Consider the following 27,972-nt stretch of genomic DNA (forward strand, 5'->3'; position numbering starts at 1 on the left):
CACCAGAAATATCGGAAACTATGCTACATGTTAGTATTTATTTTATTTAAATTGCTCGATTTTGACAATGATATACCTACGTTGGCTAGCTTGCCTGGCGTCTGTCAGAGATATTTAGAAAAAACGATTTCTGTTTCATTTTTCTTTTCTTTTAGGTTTATTTGGTTATTACTTAAACAACTTTTAACTGCTTGAAACGTTCTATTTTATTTTCAGTTATTTAATTATGTACAAAAACTTTTTGCAGAGAAAATCAACTTAATCAAAGTTCAAAGAGTTGTCCATTATTAGCTAAACAATGGTACAACCGTTATTCCTTGCGGAGTGAGTCAATTTTTGCAAGTTGTCCCCCTTGGTTTTATTCTTTACCTACTTCAGCGATTTTTTAAACTTCCGGATTTACAGAAATTGAGGTGGAAAGTTTTGAAATGAACACCCTGTATAACTTCTTTATATCATAACTTCTCTTACAATGTGTATTTTAATCTTTAGTCGTGCCAGAAGAAGGACACGTTGGTGTTCATTGATTTAATTTTTTATAATCACATAAACGATGATGAAATCAATTTTCAACTAAAATAGAACTAGAAAGTTTCGGTTTTTGTTAATTGCTAGTAATCTAGGTGAGTATCAATCATTGATATCAGTATTGATTGATCATTGGAGAGAGGAAAATTTGCTTTGATTTGATGTTTTTTTAATACTTTGAAAATGTCATCAACTTTATAGGATAAAACCCGATTAATGAGACAGTTAAATTAAAAAACAATTTATTTCATGTTCAGGTTGTATGTATAACAAATTACATTGTATTTATAATTAATTTTTAAATATTTGATCAATTAATTTTGTTCTTTGATAAATACTGAGCTTAATACTATAAATAGGTACACATAATCGATAGTAAAAATTATTTTATTAAAAATATGAATATTGCAAGAAACTTTTAACTTTGAGATTCCATTTAAAATTGGTTAAAAGTTCTTTCTTATTCTATTTTGTTAAAAAAAATTGATTATGACATAATATGGCACATTTTCTTTTGTAAGTAATCCAAAAATTGATTATATTTAAGCCATAATAACATCTCTTTCCCAATCCCTACTAACACTATTCACATAATGATGTTCTTGATTCTTATTTTTCTCATCAACATTCACAAAACTATTAATGTTTTTATTCTGTGGCATATTAACATAATTATCTTTAGTTTTTATATCATCGGTAATCAAAGGCATCTTATTATAACTCGGATTAGAAAAACTCGGTATCTCTTCGGGTTCCGGAGAATTAGGTTTCGATAAATTATCCAAATCCCTTAAATTTAACATCGGCGTCATTTCCAAACATTCCTTTTCATTTTGACGTTTTTTGTTGATGTCATCGAATGTGAATACTTCGCCGTCTTTCAATGTTCTTGGACTGAAAATGTGCCCTGGTTTCATTAACAAATAGGGTTGACCTGGAATTGGACTCGAAATTCCGGAGTCGTAATTAACGTATTGGGGTGTTGATAAACTTTGGAAATCGGTGGGACTCGCCATTTTAAGATAATCACTTTGAATGTCTTCGAAAAGTTTTGTGTTCATTTTTAAATATGGGTCGTTTAAGTCGATGTAGTACTACAAAAAAGAATTAGTAATAATAATAATAATAAAAAGAAGTATTTTTTTAGTTACTCTTAAAACTGATTGTTCTAATAAGTTTCCAATGCGTTCTGTTAATTTAGTGAATGTTGGTCTTAACATTGGTTTTTTATCCCAGCAATCCGACATTACATCATATCTAAATAAAAAAAATTAATTTTTTTGAAATTTATAGCTTAATTAATTACATTTCCGGTGTTGCATAAGGTGGACATTCCATCCTATATCCATTTACTAATTTATGATAAAGTTTTTCATCTGCTTCCATTCCAGGATATGGAGTTTTCGCCAAAGAGAATAACTCCCACATCACAATTCCAAAAGACCAAACGTCTGATTGAGTTGAGAATACACGATCTGTTATAGACTCAATTGCCATCCATTTAATCGGTAAAGGGCTCTAAAAATTGATTTAATTTTAATAACGCATACATTATTTTTAATTTTGTACTAACGTTATGTTGCTTTTTGTAATTATCGTCTTTATACATTTGTTTAGCCAACCCAAAATCGCAAATCTTTATGATGTTATTATCGGATAACAAAATATTTCGTGCGGCTAAATCGCCGTGAAGAACTTTCCTCGAAGCTAAATACTCCATTCCCCTAGCAACTTGAAAAGCCCAAGTTATTAAATCTTTGGTGCAAATCGGTTTGATTTTTCCTTTGTAATCCCCTTTATAATTCGATCTCCATTCAGGTTGAACGCTGTTGTTACTTGTTAGTGGCTCATCATGCCCAGTTGGGGTCATACAAACCGTCGTTGTTGCTGTGTATTGGGTTCGAGCTGTTGTGTTATTGTAATTATCGCGGTAATCTTGCATATCACTCGGGTTATTCGTATCTTGACTGTTAAGAAAAAATAATTAAAAATAATAGTTATTTATATTACAAGTGGGCTAGAAATATATGTAATCACTCCAGTACTGTAATTATGTTTTAGCCCACGTGTGATATACAACATTTTATTTTATCTACAACTGCTAAAAATTACAAATTATAAAAATATTTTGAAATTGGACCACGTTATGCATCACTTGACTAAGCGATAAATAAACAATGTTGAGAAAAACGGGATTTTCGTTTTCATCTCTCCAAAAATATGACTTCTCAGAATAGACAGGCTCAAACTATTGAAAATTGTTTGATGCCTATCTCGTGTAAAAATTTTTGAAGAAAATTATGTATTGGATTTTGTATTTTTCAACTTTTTTTCTATTTTATATAGAATTTAAGTGTAACTAGTTTCGGCCCTTGGCCATCTTCAGAGACCCTACAAATAGATTAACATCCCTCATCCTATCCATTTTACACACAAGTTTCTTAATATTTCTTTTTGTTTTGTTAAAAAAGATCACATATCAAAGTCGAAATCAGATTATTAATTACTAATTTACAAAATTAAAGTTTAAAAAGTTGTAAAATACAATTAAGTAAAATATGTAATTAAGGACGCTCGAAAGTTGGGGAAATTCAAGAATCATCATGTGGCTTAAAGATCGACGATTTTTTTTTAATCAATGTGAAATGAAAAGAAAGTGCTGAAAAGTGACTAAAACTAGATTAACTTCAGTTATAAAACTTCTATTATATGATAACTAACTTCAAGTTTAAAATGTCAACCTCAATTTTGACATATTTGTAATCTTCATTAAAAATCCTTTAAAATGAGTACAAACACGACATATTTATCTTCAATATTAATGAAGTTATGGTCAACTTCCGGTTAAGAATGTCAACGTCAATTTTGACATATTTGTAATGGTCGTGAAATATATTTGGTTGTAATCTTCATTAAAAATCCTTTAAAATGAGTACAAACACGACATATTTATCTTCAATATTAATGAAGTTATGGTCAACTTCCGGTTAAGAATGTCAACGTCAATTTTGACATATTTGTAATGGTCGTGAAAAATCCTTTAAAATGAGTCCAAACATGATACGTTTAATTCTAATATTACTCGAGATATAAACAACTTCCGATTTGAAATGTCAATGTCATTTTGACATAACCCTAATTTTTTATAAAATGTCTTAATATTTGTCACAAAAACAAAAATATAATAAAATAAAAAATTAAGGTTGGTATTAATATTTAAAAATTAAATTGCTATATTCATTGTTGCTAACTTCGGGTTTAATGTTTTTTATTTCTAACTTTTTTGTTTTTTGAAATAAGTGCGTCATCTTTGGACTCATTTTAAAGGTTTTTTAATGAAGATGACAAATATGTCAAAATTGACGTTGGCGTTTCAAACCGGAAGTGATTGTATCTCCATTAATATCAAGTTAAATATGTCGAGTTTGGACTCATTTTAAAGGATTTTTTATGAAGTTGACAAATATGTCAAAATTAATAGTTGAATGTTCGAACTTTTTGGTTTTTTGAGATAAATGCGTCAAGTTTCGACTCACTTTAAAGGTTATTTTATGAAGATTACGAATATAATAATAAAATTAAAGTTGACATTGACAGCTGAAAGTTTTTTTCACGACTAAACCCGAATGTTTCTAGTTCTCGTTCTAGTTCAATAAAAATATACAACATAGTAATATCTTATGCTAACTAGCGCTAGCTACAACTGCCGCTAGAACTAACACTAGACCGAGAACTAGAAACATTCGGATTTAGTCTCTCAAGACGGCTAAACCTGAATGATTCTAGTTCTAGGTCTTGTGTTAGTTCTAGTGATAGTGCTAGTGCAATATTAGAACTAACACTAGACCTAGAACTAGAGTCATTTGGGTTTAGCCGCACGTCTCTCAAGACGGCTAAACCCGAATGATTCTAGTTCTAGGTCTTGTGTTAGTTCTAGTGATAGTGCTAGTGCAATATTAGAACTAACACTAGACCTAGAACTAGAGTCATTTGGGTTTAGCCGCACGTCTCTCAAGACGGCTAAACCCGAATGATTCTAGTTCTAGGTCTTGTGTTAGTTCTAGTGATAGTGCTAGTGCAATATTAGAACTAACACTAGACCTAGAACTAGAGTCATTTGGGTTTAACCGCACGTCTCTCAAGACGGCTAAACCCGAATGATTCTAGTTCTAGGTCTTGTGTTAGTTCTAGTGATAGTGCTAGTGCAATATTAGAACTAACACTAGACCTAGAACTAGAGTCATTTGGGTTTAGCCGCACGTCTCTCAAGACGGCTAAACCCGAATGATTCTAGTTCTAGGTCTTGTGTTAGTTCTAGTGATAGTGCTAGTGCAATATTAGAACTAACTAGACCTAGAACTAGAGTCATTTGGGTTTAGCCGCACGTCTCTCAAGACGGCTAAACCCGAATGATTCTAGTTCTAGATCTTGTGTTAGTTCTAATATTGCACTAGCACTATCACTAGAACTAATATTAGACCTAGAACTGGAAACATTCGGGTTTAGCCACACGTCTCTCAAGACGGCTAAACCCGAATGATTCTAGTTCTAGGTCTCGGCAACATATACCGCTGTCGTTTGTAAAATGGTTAAGATGAGAGATGTTAATCTATTTGTAGAATCTCTGAAGATGGCCAAGGGCCGGAACTAGTTAGACTTAAGTGTTTTAGGTCTTTCGGTATTCTGCATTCTTTCTAAGATAAAACGATAAAATGTCGCTTAGTCAAGTGATGTATAACGCGGTCCAATTATTGTTGACAATTTTGAATTAATGTCAGTTTGAATAACATGTTTACTCATCTGGAATAAGCGTTTCGAAATGTAAAAAGATAACAATTAATTAATGAATGTGTAAATGACAGTCGTACTTTAACGATGAAAGATCTTACTTATGTTTTTCAGTTTCTACCGGTTTCGGCGTGTTAATGCCATCCTCAGGAAACCAGTTTATACGATTTTATGTTTTCTCTTTATTAATAAAGAACTTTAATAAAGAGAAAACATAAAATCGTATAACGTGGTTTCCTGAGGATGGCATTAACACGCCGAAACCGGTAGAAACTGAAAAACATAAATAAAATCGTTCATCGTTAAAGTACGACTATCATTTACACATTCATTAACACACACGATGATAAAAAGGAACCAAATAACAATTAATGTTTATAATAAACAGTATTGTTTCTCTTTAAATAGGTAGCACTTTTTCTTTTATATTGTTGCTCGTTTCAATAAATTAAGTCTGTTCTGATTGGGCTAAAAATGCGTTACGTAATGAAACCAGTGCGGTAATGAACTTCATTACGTAACTCAAATCACCTCAAATAAATGTGGTAATGATGACTTATCCAAGCAGTCGTAGATAATAGTATATTAAAAAACTAGTTTCGTAAGACACGCTGGAAATGCACGAATTCAAGTTTTTTAATGAATGAGTGCTTTAAGTCTTATGCAACGTGTTTTTTATGCTATTTTTTGTAATTAGCGTTTTTATCCTTTTTTTAAACAAAAATAAAATAAATTTTGACAATGTAGGGAAATAGGTATGTAGCAGTTGGTAACACCGTACCACTTGAAAATATAAATTTTTTTTAATTGACAATTAAAACATAAAATGTATAGAAATTGCTCAAAGTTCTATTAAAACACTACTTCCAGAGAAGTCCCACGAAAGCTACGAACAACAGTATGCTAAATTTAAGGCGTGGTGAACATTCAGAAAATGATCCAATGTTACCAACTTGAACTGGTTTCATAAAATGTTCCTAAAATCTCATTACAGCATCGGATAATGTAAGGAGTCTCATTACAGCACCCAAATGAGTGCTGTAATAGCTTTCATTACCGTCGCGAATTACAAAAAATAAATTAATTAATTAAAAAATTAACCTGTGACTACTTGAAATAGAAAAACTTCTTTCTAATAACTCAGCCCCGATGTTATAATCAATAATATTCGTTTCTGGGTCAATTTGATTAACGAAATTTCCTCGATGTCTCAACAAATAATTATGTATATTCCCAAATCGGCAAAATTCCACTACAACAAGAAGTTCTCCTTTGGCAATATTTTTAGTACAAGCCCCATGTAAGTTAACAACGTTTATGTGTTGTCCTAAATTTCCCATTATTTTTAATTCCGAACTTAAAGCTTTTAAATAGGAGAAATCGACGTTTTTCTTAACCATTTTTACAGCGACAATCGTCGTTTCTTTATCGTTGTTTAACCCGATCGCTTCGGCTTTCATAACGACACCAAAAGCTCCAGCACCGAGTTGTTTCCCCAATTTAATATGATCCCTAGGTATTTCCCAACGTTCTTTGTGGTACGGTAAAAGTTCAGCTTGTTCATCGATTCCTATTTCGGGATTAATTGATTCGATTTGACCTTTTTCGAAATGTTCTAATCCAGCGCTTCTTAATACGCGTTTTAGTTCCTAAACAAACAGTAATTATTTAAACGATTTTGATAATTACGATGTAATTTACGTTTTCCTTTCGTATTTTCAAACATAGACATAGTAAAATGATTGATGTGGCCGCAACTAAAATTGCGATGATTACGTATATGTAAGGTTTGGTTTCGGCTCTATCTAAAAAAGAATTGTAAATAATTTTTTTTTTTAGTTATAATTTAATAATTTTTGTTGTGTTACTTGAAAATCCCATGAAAGTGGATTTATGTATAACCCCGACTTTATTAGTGATTGTACACTGGTAGGTTGCTTCATCATGGACGTGCGTTTTAGTAAAAATTAGTTTTTGATTATTATCTGTAAGTTTAATTCTGATATCATCTGGAATAAATTCGTGGCCATCTTTTTGCCATGTCACTTTCGGTCTTGGAATTCCATCAACGTTACAAAATAATTCATGTTTATTTGGAAATATTAAATTGTCGTGTTGCAAATTTAAATTTGTATTTAAAATTCTAGGTGGTTGAGGATCTATTTGAAAATAAAATAATTTAAGTATGAAAGCTTTCACGGACGGTGTTAATTAAATTAAAACTAGATCTAACACTATTATTAGAATTAACACTAGATCTAGAATTGGAAACATTATGGTTTAGCCGTCTTGAAAGACGTACGGCTAAACCCGAATGTTTTTAGTTCTCATTAGTATTGCACTATCACTAGAACTAACAGTAGACCTAGAACTAGAATCATTCGGGTTTAGCCGTCTTTAGAGACGTGCGGCTAAACCCGAAAGATTTTAGTTCTAGGTCTAGTGTTATTTCTAAGATTGCACTATCATTAGAACTAACACAAGACCTAGAACTAGAATCCTTCGGGTTTAGCCGTCTTTAGAGACGTGCGGCTAAACCAGAATGTTTCTAGTTCTAAGTCTACTGTTAGTTCTAATATTGCACTATCACTAGAACTAACACAAGACCTAAAACTAGAATCATTCGGGTTTAGCCGAATCTAGTGATAGTCCAATATTAGAACTAACACTACACCTAGAACTAGAAACAATCGGGTTTAGCCGCACTAATGATAGAGCTAGTGCAATATTGGAACTAACACTAGAACTAGAAACATTCGGGTTTAGCCGCACGTCTCTAAAGACGGCTAAACCCGAATGATTCTAGTTCGAACTAGAAACATTCGGGTTTAGCCGCACGTTTCTAAAGACGGCTAAACCCGAATGATTCTAGTTCTAGGTGTTGTGTTAGTTCTAGTGATAGTGCAATATTAGAACTAGCACTAGACCTAGAACTAGAATCATTCGGGTTTAGCCGTCTTTAGAGACGTGCGGTTAAACCCGAATGTTTCTAGTTCTGGTGTTAGTTCTAATATTGCACTAGCTCTATCACTAGAACTAACACAAAACCTAGAACTAGAATCATTCGGGTTTAGCCGTCTTTAGAGACGTGCGGCTACACCCGAATGATTCTTGTTCTAGATCTTGTGTTAGCTCTAGTGATAGTGCTATATTAGAACTAGAACTAGAATCATTCGGGTTTAGCCGTCTTTAGAGACGTGAGGCTAAACTCGAATGTTTCTAGTTCTAGTGTTAGTTCTAATATTGCACTAGCTCTATCACTAGAACTGACACAAGACCTAGAACTAGTATCATTCGGGTGTAGCCGCACGTCTGTAGAGATGTGAGGCTAAACTCGAATGTTTCTAGTTCTATACCTTTTACAGTATGATTTCACACTTATGAAATATGATTTCGCACTAGCGAAAACAGATTACATGCAAATGAAATTTGATTTCGCACTAGCGAAAACAGATTACATGCAAATGAAATTTGATTTCACACTAACGAAAACAGATTTCATACAAATGAAATTTGATTTCTCACTAACGAAAACAGATTTCATACAAATGAAATATGATTTCACACTAACGAAAACAGAATTCATACAAATGAAATTTTATTTCAAACCAATGAAAACAGATTTCACAGTATTTAAATATTTAATTAGAACATTATTTATAACAAAAAATTATTAAATTAAATTTAACAACCAATCTAGCAACCAATAAATTATTAATTATATTTCTTGAATGTTTTCTTGTTGTAGTGCTGCTGCATAATAACGTTCTACATGATTCGAATATCTTAGTAAGTGTTGTTGTTGAACTTCTTGAATTGCTCTATCTGAAATTTCTTCTAAGATGCGCATTCTATATTCATGAAGTGTTAACCCTTGATTATTAACGCGTCTGTAATTCAATATTTCTTGCATTCTTTCTTGCATTTGCACTTTTACGGAAGATTTGAAACTACTCCATAACAACTCAATCGGATTTAGTAAATAAGAATATGGAGCAAGGCGTACTATTTCTATATCTTCTTCGGGTTCAAGTTCAGATTCAAGATTTGAATGTACAGGAGCATTATCAATAATAAATGTTGGCTTCTCGATGCCATCCGCAGTGCAAGTTGCTATTAAGCGACGCAGCCATTGTTTACAGTCGTGAGCTTTGTAGGATCCTCTTCTATGTTCAAATGAGATAATTCGCATCGCACTCATTGCCCCAATGCAATGTAAATTGCTTCCTTTACAAGCCGGAAGAATTACGTGTGCTTTATGACCTATTTTGGATCTACCTTCTTTTCGCCGACAATATAAATTAAAATTTGTTTCATCGATCCAAATAAGAGTTCTACCATTTGCTCGACTTTGTAATATTTGGTTTACATACTCTTTACGCTTGACTTTGTTTTCCTCATTATTCATATTTACTATTTGTGGTCTTAGTGCCTTAAGTGAAAATAATTGCCCGTCCAACCAGTTTTTCATTGTGTTTTGGCAAACGTTAACTTGAAATTCATTGCTAACATGATCACATAAGCCTTTCAATGTTATTGTAGAATCTTCCTCAATCCATCTAACCAATGCATCGGAAATTGCGGCGGTCTTTTTGGAAGAAGCATTACCACCTTTCTTTTTTGGAAGTGATTGATCTTTTTTCAACCATTCATAAGCAGTACGAACGTTCACTCCTAAAGCTGTAGCTGTAGCTCGCCAATCTTTGCCTTCTTCGTGTGCTTTTATAATTCTTTCTCTATCACTAATTGATATTTTATTATATTTAACACGAGACATTGCAAATGTAAAATCAAAACTTATGATATATTTTTATGATTGTCACAAAATGTCAAATAATTTTCATTCAAAATTAAAAATGATATTTGCCAAATATTTATTTAAATATTAATGAAACCAATATCTAATTATTAATTATTAATTGTGAAATCTGTTTTCATTGGTTTGAAATCAAATTTCATTTGTATGAAATCTGTTTTCGCTAGTGTGAAATCAAATTTTATTTGTGTGAATTCTGTTTTCGTTAGTGTGAAATCAAATTTCATTTGTATGAAATCTGTTTTCGCTAGTGTGAAATCAAATTTTATTTGTGTGAATTCTGTTTTCGTTAGTGTGAAATCAAATTTCATTTGTATGAAATCTGTTTTCGCTAGTGTGAAATCAAATTTCATTTGTGTGAATTCTGTTTTCGTTAGTGTGAAATCAAATTTCATTTGTATGAAATCTGTTTTCGCTAGTGTGAAATCATATTTCATAAGTGTGAAATCATACTGTAAAAGGTATAGTGTTAGTTCTAATATTGCACTAGCTCTATCACTAGAACTGACATAAGACCTAGAACTAGTATCATTCGGGTGTAGCCGCACGTCTGTAGAGATGTGAGGCTAAACTCGAATGTTTCTAGTTCTAGTGTTAGTTCTAATATTGCACTAGCTCTATCACTAGAACTAACACAACACCTAGAACTAGAATCATTCGGGTTTAGCCGTCTTTAGAGACGTGCGGCTACACCCGAATGATTCTTGTTCTAGGTCTTGTGTTAGCTCTAGTGATAGTGCAATATTAGAACTAGCACTAGACCTAGAACTAGAATCATTCGGGTTTAGCCGTCTTTAGAGACGTACGGCTACACCCGATGATTCTTGTTCTAGGTCTTGTGTTAGCTCTAGTGATAGTGCAGTATTAGAACTAGCACTAGACCTAGAACTAAAATCATTCGGGTTTAGCCGTCTTTAGAGACGTGCGGCTACACCCGAATGATTCTTGTTCTAGGTCTTGTGTTAGCTCTAGTGATAGTGCAGTATTAGAACTAGCACTAGACCTAGAACTAAAATCATTCGGGTTTAGCCGTCTTTAGAGACGTGCGGCTAAACCCGAATGTTTCTAGTTCTAGTGTTAGTTCTAATATTGCACTAGCTCTATCACTAGAACTAACACAAGACCTAGAACTAGAATGATTCGGGTTTAGCCGTCTTTAGAGACGTGCGGCTACACCCGAATGATTCTTGTTCTAGGTCTTGTGTTAGTTCTAGTGATAGTGCAATATTAGAACTAGCACTAGACCTAGAACTAGAATCATTCGGGTTTAGCCGTCTTTAGAGACGTGCGGCTACACCCGAATGATTCTTGTTCTAGGTCTTGTGTTAGTTCTAGTGATAGTGCGATATTAGAACTAGCACTAGACCTAGAACTAGAATCATTCGGGTTTAGCCGTCTTTAGAGACATGCGGCTACACCCGAATGATTCTTGTTCTAGGTCTTGTGTTAGTTCTAGTGATAGTGCAATATTAGAACTAACACTAGACCTAGAACTAGAATCATTCGGGTTTAGCCGTCTTTAGAGACGTGCGGCTAAACCCGAATGTTTCTAGTTCTAGTGTTAGTTCTAATATTGCATTAGCTCTATCACTAGAACTAACACAAGACGCTAGTGTAAAACTAGAACTCACCCGAAACTTTCTAGATCTAGTGTTAGTTCTAGTTTTAACTGTTATTCCGTGCTAGAGTGTTATATATTTTTATTGAACTAAAAGCAGAATTGACACTGACACTGCCGTGCGTCTCTTAAGATTGCTAAATCCTAATGTTTCTAATTCTAGGTCTAGTGTTAGTTCTAGGTCTAGTGTTAGTTCTAGTTCTAGTGTTAGTTCTAATTCTAGTGTTAGTTCTAGTATTAGTTCTAGTGTTAGTTCTAGTTTTAATTGTTATTCAGCTAAACAGCTTGTTATTAAACTAAATCTAGAACTAGAAAGTTTTTTGTTTATTGGTACATCTTCAGACAAATTAAATTACCTGTGACATTTAAGAAAACGTTTAAATCCTTTTTTAAATTTTGACACGAATAATTACCAGTATCATGTCTACTTAATTTTTGAATAGAAAAAAATGTTTTGTTGGAATATTTAGTATAACTCCTATCGACATTTGTAATATTCCTCGAATTGTGGGTCCAATTGATATCTCCTGGGTACTTTTGTTTATCCGCTGCGCAATAAAACGTTACGCTATCTCCAATTGCCATTTTTAATGTATTCGAATTCCTGTTGAAACTAATTTCTTCGTTATTTTCCTCCAACCAAATTTGAAATCCATCTTTAACGTCTATAAAAAATCATGTTATTTAGAAAAATCTTTTTGTTATTGTTGCTTTTAGTACTTACCGCTAACGACAAAGTTTTTTACTTTTTCATAAACCCCATACGAATTGTTAGCTATACATTTTACAAATCCGGATTGATTGCTTTGAATCGTCATCGAAAAATCAATTTCATAAAGAGACTTGTTATTTCTCTTATTAGGTATAATCTAAAATGTTATTAAATTTTATTTAGTTATCTATTAAAAACAAGTACAAAGAAATATTTACTTTTTTGTATTCGCAATCTTGACAATCTTGTTTGAAAAACAATAAAACATCCGGTTGAGGATACCCAGTTACCGAACAATTAACCACACTTTCTTTATTAACTAGATTAATTGGATTTACTCCCAGTTTAACTTGGGGTTTGCTTTGAACTATTAAATTTAGATTTAATGAGGTCTTCTTTAAATCATTAGCTTTAATCGTATACGTTCCCATATCGTCGATGGTGCTATCACTAATTGTTAGAATGTGTTTGAAGCCATTTTTTGTGAATTTGTATTTTGTTCCCTTATCAATTCTTTCATTATTTTTGTACCATTCAACCTCCACTCTAGGAAAAGCCTTTACATTTACACCCCAAGTAGCTGTTGTAGTACTATTTATTGTTATGCTATTAATTGAGTTTTCTTCGTAAATTTCAACAAAATGTTTACCTTTTTCTATAAAGAGGAATAACATTAAAAAATAGTATTGTTTGTATTACTACCCACAAATAACTCTGCATTATGTGTGGTCAGTTAGAGATATTAGATTTTTTATAAGATTAGAGGAGAAATTGAGTGCTTTTAAAAGCGAAAGGCTTTAGACCAATTGGAAAACATCAATGACAGACATTGGGTGTCATTGCGAGCCATTCGGAGTCATTGAGATCCTTGAATCTGGGTATGATACGCAGTTTTAGCAAAATATCAAAGAATGTGTTTTAACATCGTGATTTAAAAAAATGAGCAATGACTTCCAGAAAAGAAAAGTTGAGTTAGGTTAGTTTTGTTTACAAATATTAATGAACGCTGACAAAAATATTGGGTAATATTAGGGTAGGTCAGTTTTGTTTTCGCTTGTCAATCATCTCGGAAATATTGCGGATTTACTTTAAGGTAAGCCAAATTAATATGATAATGTATTGGCTTAATCAAGAACTATCATTACTTTTTCGTTCAAATTAAGCCGAGGTCGCTTGCGGACGAGGCAGTAAAATTGACGTAATAGACCTTGGCTTAATTAGATCATATAGTTCGATTAGATGATATATAAGGGAGAACGAGTGGTAACTGTATCGAGTTAACTATGTTTAAATTTGATAAATTTAATTTCAAATCTAATCTCTATTTCATAGACAACCACAATAATTTATTAATTATACAGGTTGATTCAAAAAAACCGCTGACAGACTTTTAGAGTAGATAATACATGAAAAATTAAGATGAATAGTCTTAATATGCGGTCGCAAATGCGTCGTTGGCGAGATATAAAAGATATCAAAGTTTATTATCTGCTATAAAAAGCACTTTTTTTAAAAATATTGTCTACGCCATAGTTTCTAAGAAAAACTGTTGCTTTAATTAAAGTTTTGTAAGAGACCAATTGATAGATAATTGATCACTTTACACGAAAATACTGCCCGTTTGACAAAATTAGCGGTGGAGTTGAAAATTTTTTTAAAAAAGGGCTTTTTATTCCAGATAATATTTAATTATAAAGAAACTTTGACCCTCTATATCTCGTTAAGGAGGCATTTGCGACCCCATGTATATTAAGACTTTTCATCTTAACTTTTCATGTATTTACCTGCCCTAGAAGTCTGTCGGCGGTTTTTTGAATCACCCTGTATATATAATTTGAATTTATATATACAGGTGGTTCAGATTTTAATGCCCATTATGTATGGAATATAGAATATATCTCGGTAAATGTTGACTTTAAAAAAGAATTTTTTATACAAAAGTTGTTTAATATTTTATTTGCCATAATAAGACAGCATTCAATTGTTTTTATTTCAGAAAACAAATAAGCAACGAATAACGCTTGAATTTTTTTAAACGGTAATGTACAGGGTGTCCCAATTTCGATGTCCGCATAGGCTACCTCCGAAACTAAAAATGATAGAAAAAAAGTAGCTTACATGTCATGATCTCGTTTTTCCAGAAAATGCTAATGCCGAAAACTCCGAAGAGCTATCGTCTTTTGTTTTCGCCTTATCGGCAAAAATTGAAAATTTTGCGAACACGACAATTGCGAATATCTCACTTATTATCAAAGATGGAGTATTATAAATAAAACATTATATGGGCAACTTTTTACGAAGAATTCAGTGGCGTAGGTAGAATTTTTTTCCCACCATAGTTGGCTATGACCTAAAATAATTTGTTATTTTCTTCTGATAACAAATATATATATAGTTTGTGGGGTACATTTCTTGTAGTTATTGAATAATTAACAAAAATTCATTTTGTTCTATCTAAAACTAATGTATATATTTAAAAGTTAATGTTGCTATGGTGATAACCATACATACTATGATGGAAAATAATGTATCAGATAATTACCAAAGTTTGTATTTAAAAATTCGGCATTATGTGTTGGTATGGAGCATCAGCATGTTAAGTGTCAAAGTATAACAAAACTAATTAAAACTTTACAATGAATTTCGAAAATTACAAAAAATAGTAACTTCCGGTAGAAGCGGAAGTCCGCCATTACTGAAACTAATTTTAAAATATGTATAATATGATTCAATTCAACTTTTATCTGAAACATTTTTTGAAAAACTCAATCATAATTCGGCTATGGACCGAGGCAACTTAGGTGGGACACCTGTATATACGTAAGTAAGCGGCACAGTACATAAATGGCATGAAGAAGCCGAGAACTCAGTTCTTTCTTCAAAAGTTGTAATAATAATAATAATATCTCGGCTTCTTAATGCCACTTATGTACTTTGCCGCTTACGTGAGTCATCCTGTATACAGTTTATTTAAATGAACATCCTGTATATTTTATCATATTATGAATACAACTAAATTTGTTTATACAACCGTATATGTTACTATTTCACAATGTTCATAGTTCCTGAGATATTTAATTGTTTTTCCAGAATGTGCCCATTATAGGATCTTTTTAAAAACTATGTAAAAACAACATTTTTTCCGATTTTGCCTTGAAACTTGGTCAGACAATAGTCAAAACCAGTAGTTAGATGATAGTATTCAAAGATATTAGATACACTATACAGGATGTTTATAAAGGTTAGTTACTTTTGATGTTTTTCATATGGCTTTTTCTTAAGTTGTTTAAATGGAACACCCTATATATTGTGTGCTAGTTAAATTACTCATCAAGTTTCCTTTAATTAATGATAAGTATGTCATATGTCTAACTTTAATAATTTTCCTGATATTTAGAATTTAAAGAAAAATGTGTAATAAAATGTCATTATTGTACTTAAAAAAGTGGCAGAATGTAATATATTCTGTCCTTTTTTTGTTTGTCTGTCATTTGTAATTTTATATTAAAACACAATTAAAAAAAAACTTTAATAAATAAATAATCAAAATCAAAAACAAATGGCAGAACAAGAAATTCCTTTTTTAATTACTAAATTATTTGAAGGAAATGCAGCAACAAACTATAAACAATTACTAAACGTTGCTCAACAAGTAGGTATTAATTTAATTAATATTTAGAAGTTTTCCATTTTCTCTTCTACAAGTATTAATGCTCTATATAAAAGATCTTGAGGTATATCTTAACATGTACATCTTATTTTCTCTAAAGGCGTAAATTATATAATTGCATATATCATTACTTACATCTTTTTAAATCTCATAAAGTACCAAGTCGCATTAAAATCTGGTATATGACAAAACCTATGAAAAAGGCATTTGAAAATCATCAAAAGTAACTAAGCTTTATGAACACGCTGTATAGCGTATCCAATATCTTTGGATACTATCATTTACTTACTGGATTTGACATAGTTTCATGAACGCTATGAGTTAGTAACATACGGTTGGGTTGTATAAACAAATTTAATTCTATTAATAATATGATAAAATATACAGGTGTTCCGTTTAAAAAAATCTACATACTCTCCGTTACGCCTAAATGGAACATCCTGTATAAGTGAAAATAATTTGACGTAATAAAAAGTCAAACAACTTTTGTATAAAACATTTCTTTCTTTCTCAAACGGTTTATACTAATAACTCACCCTGTATATACTATTATATATTAATCAAACTTACTTAATATGTTATTTATATTCAAAGTAGAATTAACAGATTCTTCTTTATTATCGTCGTCGTAAGCCATACAGGTGTATCTACCTTCATCTTGTGATTTACTTAATTTTGTAATGTTAAGACTTAACGTTGATATGAAATTACCAAAAATTGTTTCGTTTGTTGTTTGTATCCGATCGGTGGAGTGCTGTTAAATAATTAAAAAGATGTATATTGAGTTGTATAAACAAAAAAATAATTTACCTTGATCTCCGTACCGTTTATAAACCATTTAAGGAAAGGTGCGAGTTGTTGCGTATCATACTCTATAGAACAAGTTAGAGTTAAAGGGTGTTCTTCGGAGAAAAAATCTTCCACGGTACCATTATCGATTTTGGGAACATCCACAAATTCAACTTTTTCTAGGATTAAGTAGTTAATTAACACAAACATTTTCAACTTTATTTTAAAAATACATTTAAAGGATTTGCTACGAAAGCACAAATAAGTATAAATTATAAACAATTACACAGTTTTGGATTAATCTATGTAATTGCTTAATTAAACACTAATTAGAAATTATGCGAATACAGAAGTAGCAAATAAATAGTAAAGAGAAAACCCCAAAGCTATTAAAAAAACCACCACCACGGTTTTTTTTTTAATTTATTTACTTACTATTTGAAAATATGATTATATCATTATCAATGTCGGAAGTAAAATGACATGTAATATCATCTACGGCGTTTTTATTGGCGTTCAAAATTGTGTATCCGATTTTCGGATCGAAATTGTACCGCAATAAATGCTGAGAAAAAGAATTTAAATTAAATCTTTGTAAATTTTAATTTTTAAAAGCAACCGATCACCAAGTCTATTTAGCAGAGAGATTTTAAGCAACGTGTAAAGTGATGTATTTGTGGTGGATTTAGTTCTTTTTTAGATAAAATTAATTATTAAAGAAAACATACTATAAATTGCAAAAGAATATTCTATTTCCGATTTAGAATTGCCAAACTCGCAAATTACATATTTGGGAGTTGTTTGCATAGGATGTTGCCATATATACCCTATTCTTCTATCGTAATTCCATAAAGTGCCATCAGAGTTTCGTTTATTCATTTGTATACGTATTTTTGTATCCTGTAAAAACAGGAAGATGTTATCTACTGAGTTTCGATTTCTTTGTTAATTTATGTTTATATTATTAGTTGATGTAGTGTTTGGTAAGCAACAAAAATGTTATTGTTGATTTATTTACAATATATACAAAATTGGGAATTGGAAAAAATTAAGCTACTTCTGCGTTGTTTTCTTTTCAACACAACAAATTAATAATAAAATGTGATGATGTGATTTTCAAACCTACTTCTTATTTGTACAAGGAAATCCTTACGATCGCGCCCATCGTTATTAAATGTTCGAAATATACAGTGCATGAGTAATTGGGTCGGCTCCCGAGGAAACCAAACGAAACCAATACGATCGTCGTATTTCCGGAAGTTGTGCTGTGATAATTCTTCCCGTGGAATCTGTCCAAATGTTCTATTAATTGTCAGTTTGTGTTAGTACATGCAGAAAATGATAATAAATAAAGTATTGAATCATTTCTAATTATTTTCTGTACAAATTAATGTTTTAATATTTAAAATTAGTGCATACATCACTTGAAAAAAGCACCCATTATAGCGAAAAAGAATTTATCAAGCTTAATATCTTATTTACAAGTTCCAAGTAATTTTTTTACTTACATTATCACCCATTTCATAAAGGCTAACATTAACCAATGGTGATGTTGGTTTACAAGGAACCACAAGAGGTTTATGTTCTCGACCACTTAATATTCCATTACCCTCTGTCTCCACATATAATTTACTTGCGTTATTAACATAAATATAAATCGATTTATTTGTGTATTGGTTATCTTTTTCCGCACAAGTATAAAAACCAACAGCGGGATGGTCAACATCAAAAACTTGAATTATCGATTTATATTCACCATCAAATTCCTCACTTATAAAGGGTGTTATGGGCTAAAATTTAATTCAAAATTATATGATTATATTGATATGATATAGTATATCTACTAAGTTATTTCTAGGATATTGCCATTCTATGGGATGATGGTGACTACATTTAATAACAACATCATCTCCTCTCTCAGAAATATATTCAGTTTCGTTTATCACCGCATTTTGAATTTCTATTGTTATACAAGAAATTAAACCTGAAATAAAAAAAAATCGTTAATAGACAAAAATAAGAACAAAAATTTTTTGTTAAATATTTATCTGGGTGGTCATAAACTCCGTTCGATATCTACCAACGTCCTGCGTATTTCCTGTTGATATGCGGTGACAGAATTATAGAAAGTACGCAATATTTTTTAATAAAAACTTTGCGGTTTAAATGAATTAAAAAAATGAATAGAAAAAAGCGGTTTTAATCCGAAATTTCGTTGATTTTAAAAAATTTACTATATTTGAACATATTATCAAATGTCGTTTTAAATAAACAGATAAGCGTACAAAAGATTTGTTGTTCAATTTTAAAAAGCAAACCACGTTTTTGAATTCTTTTTCCATAAATAAACAATTCGTGCATGTGGTCCAATAAAAAAATCGATATTGAGTAATATTTAGGTCAATATTTTTAGCTTTCAATGTTACTCTAAGAGTATTATACTCTGCAAAAAGTTGGGCTCTTGATAGTAATAATAATAATAATGTTTAATATTTACATAAATATACAGGGTGTACAAAAAGTATGGAATAAGGCTTCTACAGCCTAAACTTAAACTTATATTAATATATTTTAAGGTTTTTGGATTCCATTTGACAAGGTGTTCCAAATGCCATAAGGTTTTAATGCTTTAAACTGCATAGTTTTCGAGATATTCAAACTTTTATTTAAAACGATTTGACGTACCAAATTATGACGTCATTTTGGGCGGAGCTTATACCTACTCCAAAGATCTTCGTTGCTAACCACAGTTGCTAAGATAAATCGCCATAAAAATGTCATTTAAAATGTCATCTAAAATGTTAGTCTTAGTTTATGTTATTTTAACACTAATTGAAAAATTAAATATGGGGATTTAGCAACGAAGATGTTTGGAGTCGGTATAAGCTCCGCCCATCAGTATGACGTCAAGGCTTAGGTTGTCTATTCCATAATGACACCATAATTTGGTTGTCACTATGTCAAATCTTAAAAGCTTCAATATCTCGAAAACTATGCAGTTTAAAGCATTAAAACCTTATGGCATTTTGCAACACCTTGTCAAAAAGAATCCAAAAACCTTAAAATATCACCCTGTATATTCCATTTAAAAAACACACTCATGTCGTAACTCAGACTGCCGTCAAGATTTTTATTTTGTTTTTACGCCAAGATATGCGGAAAATAGTTTCAAGTAACTTTTATTTAAAACTTTTTTTAATATAAGTTGAAGTTTAAGCTGTATAACCATTATTCCATACTTTTTGTACACCCTGTATACATTTATAACAAATATAGATATCAAGACAAACAGATCAATTTATCGCAATAAGCGATAACTTCCAAGAGACCCAACTGATCAATAGTCAGTTACTACAAGGAAGGAAATAGACACAAAAAAAGTGCAGTAAAAGATAGATGAAAGGCAGATTAGAGAAGAAAACAAACATGTATAGGTCAAGAAGAAGATAGTTGAAGAGATAGCAGATGGCGCCTCAGGGCATTTTTAAAACTTATTAAACTACCTGCATTACGAACAACGGCAGGCAAATCGTTCCACAACGTACTCTAAAAGATTTGCGGTAGGTTTCAGTACTATGGACTGGAAACATGAGTGTAGAGTCCGACATTGATCGAGTGGCCAAGTTATGTGATGCTAAAAACATCATCTACAATTTTTAGACACCTATCAGAACTTTAATACTGCTACGAGCAAGTCCGAAAATATTCCCTGGTTTGACAGTGGCGATGTTAAACAACTTAGCGTGTCCCATTCCAAGATAGCTGGTCCAGAGTAGGCGAAGTTTCTCTTCAGCCCACAGTCCAACCCTATGTTTTGCCAAATGATATACCAACTGCTGGCACCCCACAAATGCTTTAGCGCTGCCCTCTCGAGCTAGCTCATCTGCCGTTTCATTGCCAGCAACCCCAGAGTGACCTGGGACCCAGATCAGAGAAACTCTGTTATCACAACTTAGTGTGTTTAAAGTTCTTTTGCAGTCATTAACCAGAGCCGACTACAGTACAATCATCAAATCTGACGGCATTGATAGCACAATTTCAGTGCTTCTCCAGCCTTCCCCAGCCTATTGGTAGGACATGACGATGCAGTTTTGGGCATATAACTTAATCCTGTAAATGGTAGTTCTGGCTACTTTCTCTTATATGGAAACGCAAAGGAGATAGACCAAGCAGAACACTCATTGCTAGAGTTAGCATTGAGCTTATCGCACCAGAGATTTCCAATCCTGCTACTTGTTGAATTCGTGAAAGTTTACTGATAACTGAAGTAATAATAATAAATGCCAATCAATTTCGCTCGCATCAGACATCAATAACCTCTTGAGTGTGCATGTTGTTGAGAAACACCAACTACCTAATAAATATCCATACTAACTAATAAACAAGAAAATTTCTCCTGATAAAAGATTTATGTCATTGCCTAATCAACGATTAGTTGCAGAATCTTCTTCACAAAATCTATACTATAGTAAATTTGTAATAAAATTTATGGAAAGAATTAAAAGCTGACTTGGACCACGTTAATGCTTGCAATTAAAGTTCAGCTTGGCTTATTTCCATCGGATTTGCACATAGATATTTATTGGAATTACTTATTTATGGATATAGATAATATTTGAGCATCTGAAGATACAGCGGTAGTTTTCAGTCTCGTTTTTTCAGTTAGATTGATTAAGAATTTACATCTTCATGGCGAGTTTTTAGACTTTGATCATCTAGAAGTTAATATTCGCCAATTCACCTTAGCCTTTTTCTCAGGTTGAACTCAATTATAGGACTAGATATCTGGAAAAGGGGCAGCTGGATTGCTGGGCTCCAAATTGAAAGAGAAAAGCTTGTTAGTCAAAGGAACCTCTTTTTGGTCTATTGTTCTGATGTTCTCGGATTAATGAGCTGAATGTTAAGCTTTATAAACCTGTTCTGCTATAACCACTACTAAATGTGATAGTTCTTTGAGCCGTTTTTACTCGAAGGTCAGATAGGTGGCTAATTTTACCTGTGAGGAGGAGTTTTTTAGTGTATTAACGAAAGTTATGACGTTGATATAACTACCGGTACCGACTGCTTAATGTGTCCTTGAGGTACCACCGAGTTTTGAACCTCAATTGCCCAGCACGCGTCAAAAGTGTTGTGCAGAAAAAACCTTGTGCACAAGCCGGCGAAGCCTCATACTGTTCCAAGTTGTTTGAAATATGTCTCTCAAAACGTCTTAACCTGTTTATGCCCACAGTTTTCTCCCCTTCTCGCGTAATTTTGCAGGCAGCAACACGTTTCCAGTAAAGACGTTGATTAGTGAGAGTGATTGTTTGACGAATTATTGTGCCTTTAACGTGTAGAAAAAGTTGGAAATTTCATTCATAAAAAAATGGCTTTCATAAAAAATAATAATAAATACGATAAGTACAAAAAAAGCACTTTTACCGAAAAGTTCCAACAATATTGGAGCTATGCTAAACGTGTCCATAAAGATTTTTAATAATTTTAGACCCCTCACAACTGCAGAACTCATTCAAGTAATACAAGACAAGGATTTTTTTTATCATTCCTCCAGATGATGGCACAGAAAGTGCTAAAGATACTTCATTGCCGCGAAGAGTTCTGCAACGACATCAATTACTGGATGGTCGACAGCTTCAATCGGAAGCTATGGCAAAAATTACAAATCAAGGACGGACTTTCATAATTGGTGACTTCGACACTGACGAAGAGTCAAATAGTGACAACGAATCTTTGTCAGAAATACAAAAGAAGTTACCGGAAAAAAGAAACTGGCAAAAATGAGAAACATTGAGAAACCATTCCTTCTAATTCGGTGGAATGCTTCTTAATGAAAGTATTATATCATTTTTGGCAGAAATGACGACGTTATATGCACAGCAAAATGGTGAACTCAATTTCCTAGTTTCCAATGAAGAAATAAACTGCTTTTGGTCATACTATTATTTTACGTTTGTGCAAACGTATTTACAAAAATATGGTAATGCCCCGGCAGGAGGAGGATCTTCTCATAAAGAATTGGGTTCAAGAGTGCCAACGCAAGTGCGATTTGAAAAAAGCAACCACTGCTATAGGCTGTATAACGATTATTCCATACTTTTTGTACACCCTGTATACATTTATAACAAATATAGATATCAAGACAAACGGATCAATTTATCGCAATAAGCGATATCTTCCAAGATGGTAACAGTGCATATGTAATTTTAAATACATAATTATGGCTACCAAAAAAGTAATACTAAATGATGCTAATGATCGATAGTCAGTTACTACAAGGAAGGAAATAGACACAAAAAAAGATAGATGAAAGGCAGACTAGAGAAGAAAACAAACATGTATAGGTCAAGAAGAAGATAGTTGAAGAGATAGCAGATGGCGCCTCAGGGCATTTTTAAAACTTATTAAACTACCTGCATTACGAACAACGGCAGGCAAATCGTTCCACAACGCAATCGACTGCACTCTAAAAGATCTGCGGTAGGTTTCAGTACTATGGACTGGAAACATGAGTGTAGAGTCCGACATTGATCGAGTGGCCAAGTTATGTGATGCTAAAAACATCATCTACAATTTTTAGATATCTATCAGAACTTTAATGCTGCTACGAGCAAGTCCAAAAATATTCCGTGTCTCATTCTAGGAGAACTGGTCCACAGTAGGCGAAGTTTCTCTTCAGCCCACAGTCCAACCCTATGTTTTGCCAAATGATATACCAACTGCTGGCACCCCACAAACGCTTTAGCGCTGCCCTCTCGAGCTAGCTCATCTGCCGTTTCATTGCCAGCAACCCCAGAGTGACCTGGAACCCAGATCAGAGAAACTCTGTTATCACAACTTAGTGTGTTTAAAGTTCTTTTACAGTCATTAACTAGAGCCGACTACAGTACAATCTGGTATCCAGCATTAATCATTGGTAGTGATCCCATCAAATCTAACGGCATTGATAGCACAATTTCAGTGCTTATAGTGTCTTCCCCAGCCCATTGGTAGGACATGTCTATGCAGTTTTGGGCATATTACTTAATCCTGTAAATGGTAGTTCTTGCTATTTTCTCTTATATGGAAATGCAAAGGAGATAGACCAAGCAGAACACTCATTGCTAGAGTTAGCATTGAGCTTATCGCACCAGAGATTTCCAATCCTGCTACTTGTTGAATTCGTGAAAGTTTACTGATAACTGAAGTAATAATAATAAATGCCAATCAATTTCGCTCGCATCAGACATCAATAACCTCTTGAGTGTGCATTCAGTGAAACGGTAGTATACTTTTAATGAAGACTCACTGATTAAGCCAGTGATGTCAATATGATTGTAGTAATTCAACAACAAGTTGTTAGTACTATGACCTATTATTTTTTGTATGTTCACCAACTCATGATTGCATTCATACAAGAAAATTTCTCCTGATAAAAAATTTATGTCATTGCCTAATCAACGATTAGTTGCAGAATCTTCTTCACAAAATCTATACTATAGTAAATTTGTAATAAAATTTATGGAAAGAATTAAAAGCTGACTTGGACCACGTTAATGCTTGCAATTAAAGTTCTGCTTGGCTTATTTCCATCGGATTTGCACATAGATATTTATTGGAATTACTTATTTATGGATGTAGATAATATTTGAGCATCTGAAGATACAGCGGTAGTTTTCAGTCTCGTTTTTTCAGTTAGATTGATTATGAATTCACCTCTTCATGGCGAGTTTTTAGACTCTGATCATCTAGAAGTTAATATTCGCCGATTCACCTTAGCCTTTTTCTCAGGTTGAACTCAATTATAGGATTTGGAAAAGGGGCAGCTGAATTGCTGGGCTCCAAATTGAAAGAGAAAAGCTTGTTAGTCAAAGGAACCTCTTTTTGGTCTATTGTTCTGATGTTCCCGGATTGATGAGCTGAATGCTAAGCTTTATATTGTGCAGAAAAAACCTTGTGCACAAGCCGGCGAAACAAGTTGGATCATACAGTTCCAAATTGTTTGAAATATATCTCTTAAAACGTCTTAACCCGTTTATGCCCACAGTTCCAATAATAGAACAACTCCGGTTTTCTCCCCTTCTCGCGTAATTTTGCAGGCAGCAACACGTTTCCAGTAAAGACGTTGATTAGTGAGAGTGATTGTTTGACGAATTATTGTGCCTTTAACGTGTAGAAAAAGTTGGAAATTGCATTCGTAAAAAATGGCTTTCATAAGTACAAAAAAAACACTTTTACCTAAAAGTTCCAATATTGGCGCTATGCTAAACGTGTTGTATCTTGTATTACTTGAAGAACTCATTCAAGTAATACAAGACGAGGATTTTTTTTATCATTCCTCCTGATGATGGCACAGAAAGTGCTAAAGATACTTCATTGCCGCGAAGAGTTCTGCAACGACATCAATAACTGGATGGTCGACAGCTTCAAGCGGAAGCTATGGCAAAAATTACAAATCAAGGACGGACTTTCATAATTGGTGACTTCGACACTGACGAAGAGTCAAATAGTGACAACGAACCTTTGTCAGAAATACAAAAGAAGTTACCGAAAAAAAGAAACTGGCAAAAATGAGAAACATTGAGAAACCATTCCTTCTAATCCGGTGGAATGCTTCAAGTATTATATCATTTTTGGCAGAAATGACGACGTTATATGCACAGCAAAATGGTGAACTCAATTTCCTAGTTTCCAATGAAGAAATAAACTATTTTTGGTCATACTATTATTATGACATACGATTATATGTATTTTTTAACAATAGTTGTGCAAACGTATTTACAAAAATATGGTAATTCCCCGGCAGGATTAGGATGTTCATCTTCTCATAAAGAATTGGGTTCAAGAGTGCCAACGCAAGTGCGATTTGAAGAAAGCAACCACTGGATTGAAAAAGTAAGGAGTAAAAAAAACACGAGATAGTCTTGTCAAAAATGTGAAGCCAATCTGCATGAATCCTGTTTTGTTCACTTCCTTCAAGATAATGGACAATAAATAATTCCAATACATTTATTGCTAAAGTTCATGCCCATTGTTAGATTAATGGAACATGGACAAATAGTATTTTCTTAAAAATAATGCAAGTTACAAAGGATAAAAACTGCACCAAAATGACACTGGAAATACAAAAATCAAAAAAAAATAATTCGGGCATAAACGAGTACCAACATGCCAGATTTCCACTTAGGTTCGTAATTTTACAATAGATCAAGTACATAGAGTGACAATCGTTATTGAGAATGTATTTGAAGAAAAAAAAATATTGTCCTGCAGTTTTCCTAAACAAGCGTTTGAAAAAAGCTGTTGCAAAACTGAAATCTCATCTTTTTGAAAAAAATTTGGAGTGTCACAAGAACAAGGTTCACAAGGCGGTATCTTAGGAATAGCTACTTTAGCTACTATGTACTGTGGATATTCCAATTTCAAAAGATGCTGAACTTGGGACACTTTGTGATGATATGGAAACTTCTTCATAAATAGAGAGATTAGAAAATTTAACTTAACTGTGTCTCTGGGAGGATGCTTCATTTCTCAAGAAGACTCAATAAAATATCTAAGTGTTTACTTAGTTGGCAGACTCATTTGGAAGTCTCATCATGTTACAAAGAAAGGTGAGCAGATACTATCTCCAATACTTTATTAATATTGACATAAATTTCTCGGTATTCCCCCGTTTCATGTCGATCTTTATTAACAAGCCTTGTGTTCTCTATACTATGCTCGATGCTCTAATAATAAATTGAATATTCAATTTTATTATTTATGCAAAAAAGAGATTAAAATTAATTCTCTTAAACTTTTCTCTTTTAAGAATGAAGTTGATTAACCTTCGAGGATGAGTCATAAATGCCATTCACGTTCAAGAAAATTGTCTTTTAGTTTCACATTGAAGACATTGAGCTATTTAAACAAAACTTTCCATTCGATTTTATTCTAATTCTTGAATCTTTTATTCTAGTATTAAAAATTCATAACAATATTATATAAAAAACTTTGAAACAAACAAAATTTCCGATTGCATAAAAAGTTATTTTTGTTAATGAAAATTCTTTAACTCATAAAATGCGATAGAAAGACCATTTCATTGGAAAAATTAGTAATCGCGGTTTATGTCTTTGATACAATTCAACAAAACTATAAATTTCGCAGTATTTCTTTTTGTTTAAAATAATGATCTCAAAAAATGAATCATTACCGTAAACAAACGTGGAGTTAAAAATCTTGATTCATCTCCGGAATGTTTTTAGAGATGCGATTCAAGAAAATTCAAGATAACTAGAAAAGGTAAATAAGAAATGTAAAGAGTGTTTAATTAGGGTATATCATCACGATAAAGAAATAAAAATAGAAAGAAATCAAATAAAGAAATATAATTTGTAATTTGAAACGAAAAATACCTGTATGACTAATTCTTAGCCTTAGGTGCTTACACGATGTTAAATTGTTTACAATTATAAAACGTAATCGTTAAAAAAAATGCTTAACAAAAAGATTGTTTAAAATAAATATCTTAAAAATCAAATCCAAATAGATTCCCGAAGGTAAACAAGTACAAATTTAAGCGCGAAATTAAAATTAAATTATCTTCTCACCTACAAATCCACTAATAACTAAAATAATCATCAAACAAAATAAATTCATCACTGCCATCATATTGATTGTCACCGTTAACACATAATATTTTTTTCGTGTTTCACTCACTACGCGCTATCACCGTATTCTGAATCAAGAATCCGCTTACAAACCATTCGTGGTTGACTCAACGTCCTCGAAGTCGCGGAGAACTGGTAGAATGGAATATAAAAATCGAAAAAAAAATGTATGTTGGGTTGTGTATCTATACTGCAACCGGAAACGAAAACCTTTTTGTTTTGGAATCCGTTTTGTCTTCTTATCTTTAATCACAAACCAACAGACTTATTTACCACAAAGCTGTTAGAAGGAAGTGTCGAAAAGTACTAAATTTTAAATGCGTGTTATTCCTAGATAAGCAAAAAAGGGGGAATATCTCTATCACCTCAAACAAACATGGTGTTATTAGCAACTATGAATGCAAAATTCTTTGAAGTGAAATT

General features: G+C 32.4%; 1 protein-coding gene across 5 annotated transcripts; it reads right to left on the reverse strand.

The window, feature by feature from the left end:
• Positions 1-753: 753 nt before the first annotated feature.
• On the reverse strand, positions 754-27,852 carry LOC111421295 (PDGF- and VEGF-receptor related). Of its 5 annotated transcripts, none has more exons than XM_023054434.2 (16): positions 27,490-27,852; positions 18,766-18,905; positions 18,430-18,711; positions 17,357-17,486; positions 16,943-17,100; positions 16,703-16,886; positions 12,681-13,117; positions 12,475-12,619; positions 12,107-12,415; positions 7,185-7,475; positions 7,018-7,121; positions 6,418-6,965; positions 2,102-2,495; positions 1,835-2,046; positions 1,680-1,785; positions 754-1,622 (listed from the first exon to the last, which is right to left on the reverse strand). In XM_023054434.2, the coding sequence occupies exons 1-16, from the start codon at positions 27,548-27,550 to the stop codon at positions 1,071-1,073; spliced, it is 4,053 nt and encodes a 1,350-aa protein (XP_022910202.1). In that variant the 5' UTR covers positions 27,551-27,852; the 3' UTR covers positions 754-1,070. The 5 variants fall into 5 exon arrangements, with proteins under 5 accessions (XP_022910202.1, XP_022910200.1, XP_022910201.1 ...); XM_023054432.2 differs by lacking the exon at positions 17,357-17,486 and adding an exon at positions 17,650-17,821; XM_023054433.2 differs by lacking the exon at positions 17,357-17,486 and adding an exon at positions 18,048-18,210.
• Positions 27,853-27,972: the final 120 nt, after the last annotated feature.

This window comes from Onthophagus taurus, chromosome 11 (genome assembly GCF_036711975.1).
Source record: "Onthophagus taurus isolate NC chromosome 11, IU_Otau_3.0, whole genome shotgun sequence".
Classification (NCBI taxonomy): domain Eukaryota; kingdom Metazoa; phylum Arthropoda; class Insecta; order Coleoptera; family Scarabaeidae; genus Onthophagus; species Onthophagus taurus.

Excerpts from the sequence above, each read along its gene's own strand:
- LOC111421295 (XM_023054432.2), bottom strand. The coding sequence starts at position 27,550 with ATGATGGCAGTGATGAATTTATTTTGTTTGATGATTATTTTAGTTATT. Across the intron at positions 16,887-16,942 it reads TAAACGGTACGGAGATCAAG|CACTCCACCGATCGGATACA; the intron begins GTAAATTATTTT and ends ATTATTTAACAG. Across the intron at positions 1,623-1,679 it reads TAGAACAATCAGTTTTAAGA|TACTACATCGACTTAAACGA; the intron begins GTAACTAAAAAA and ends TCTTTTTTGTAG.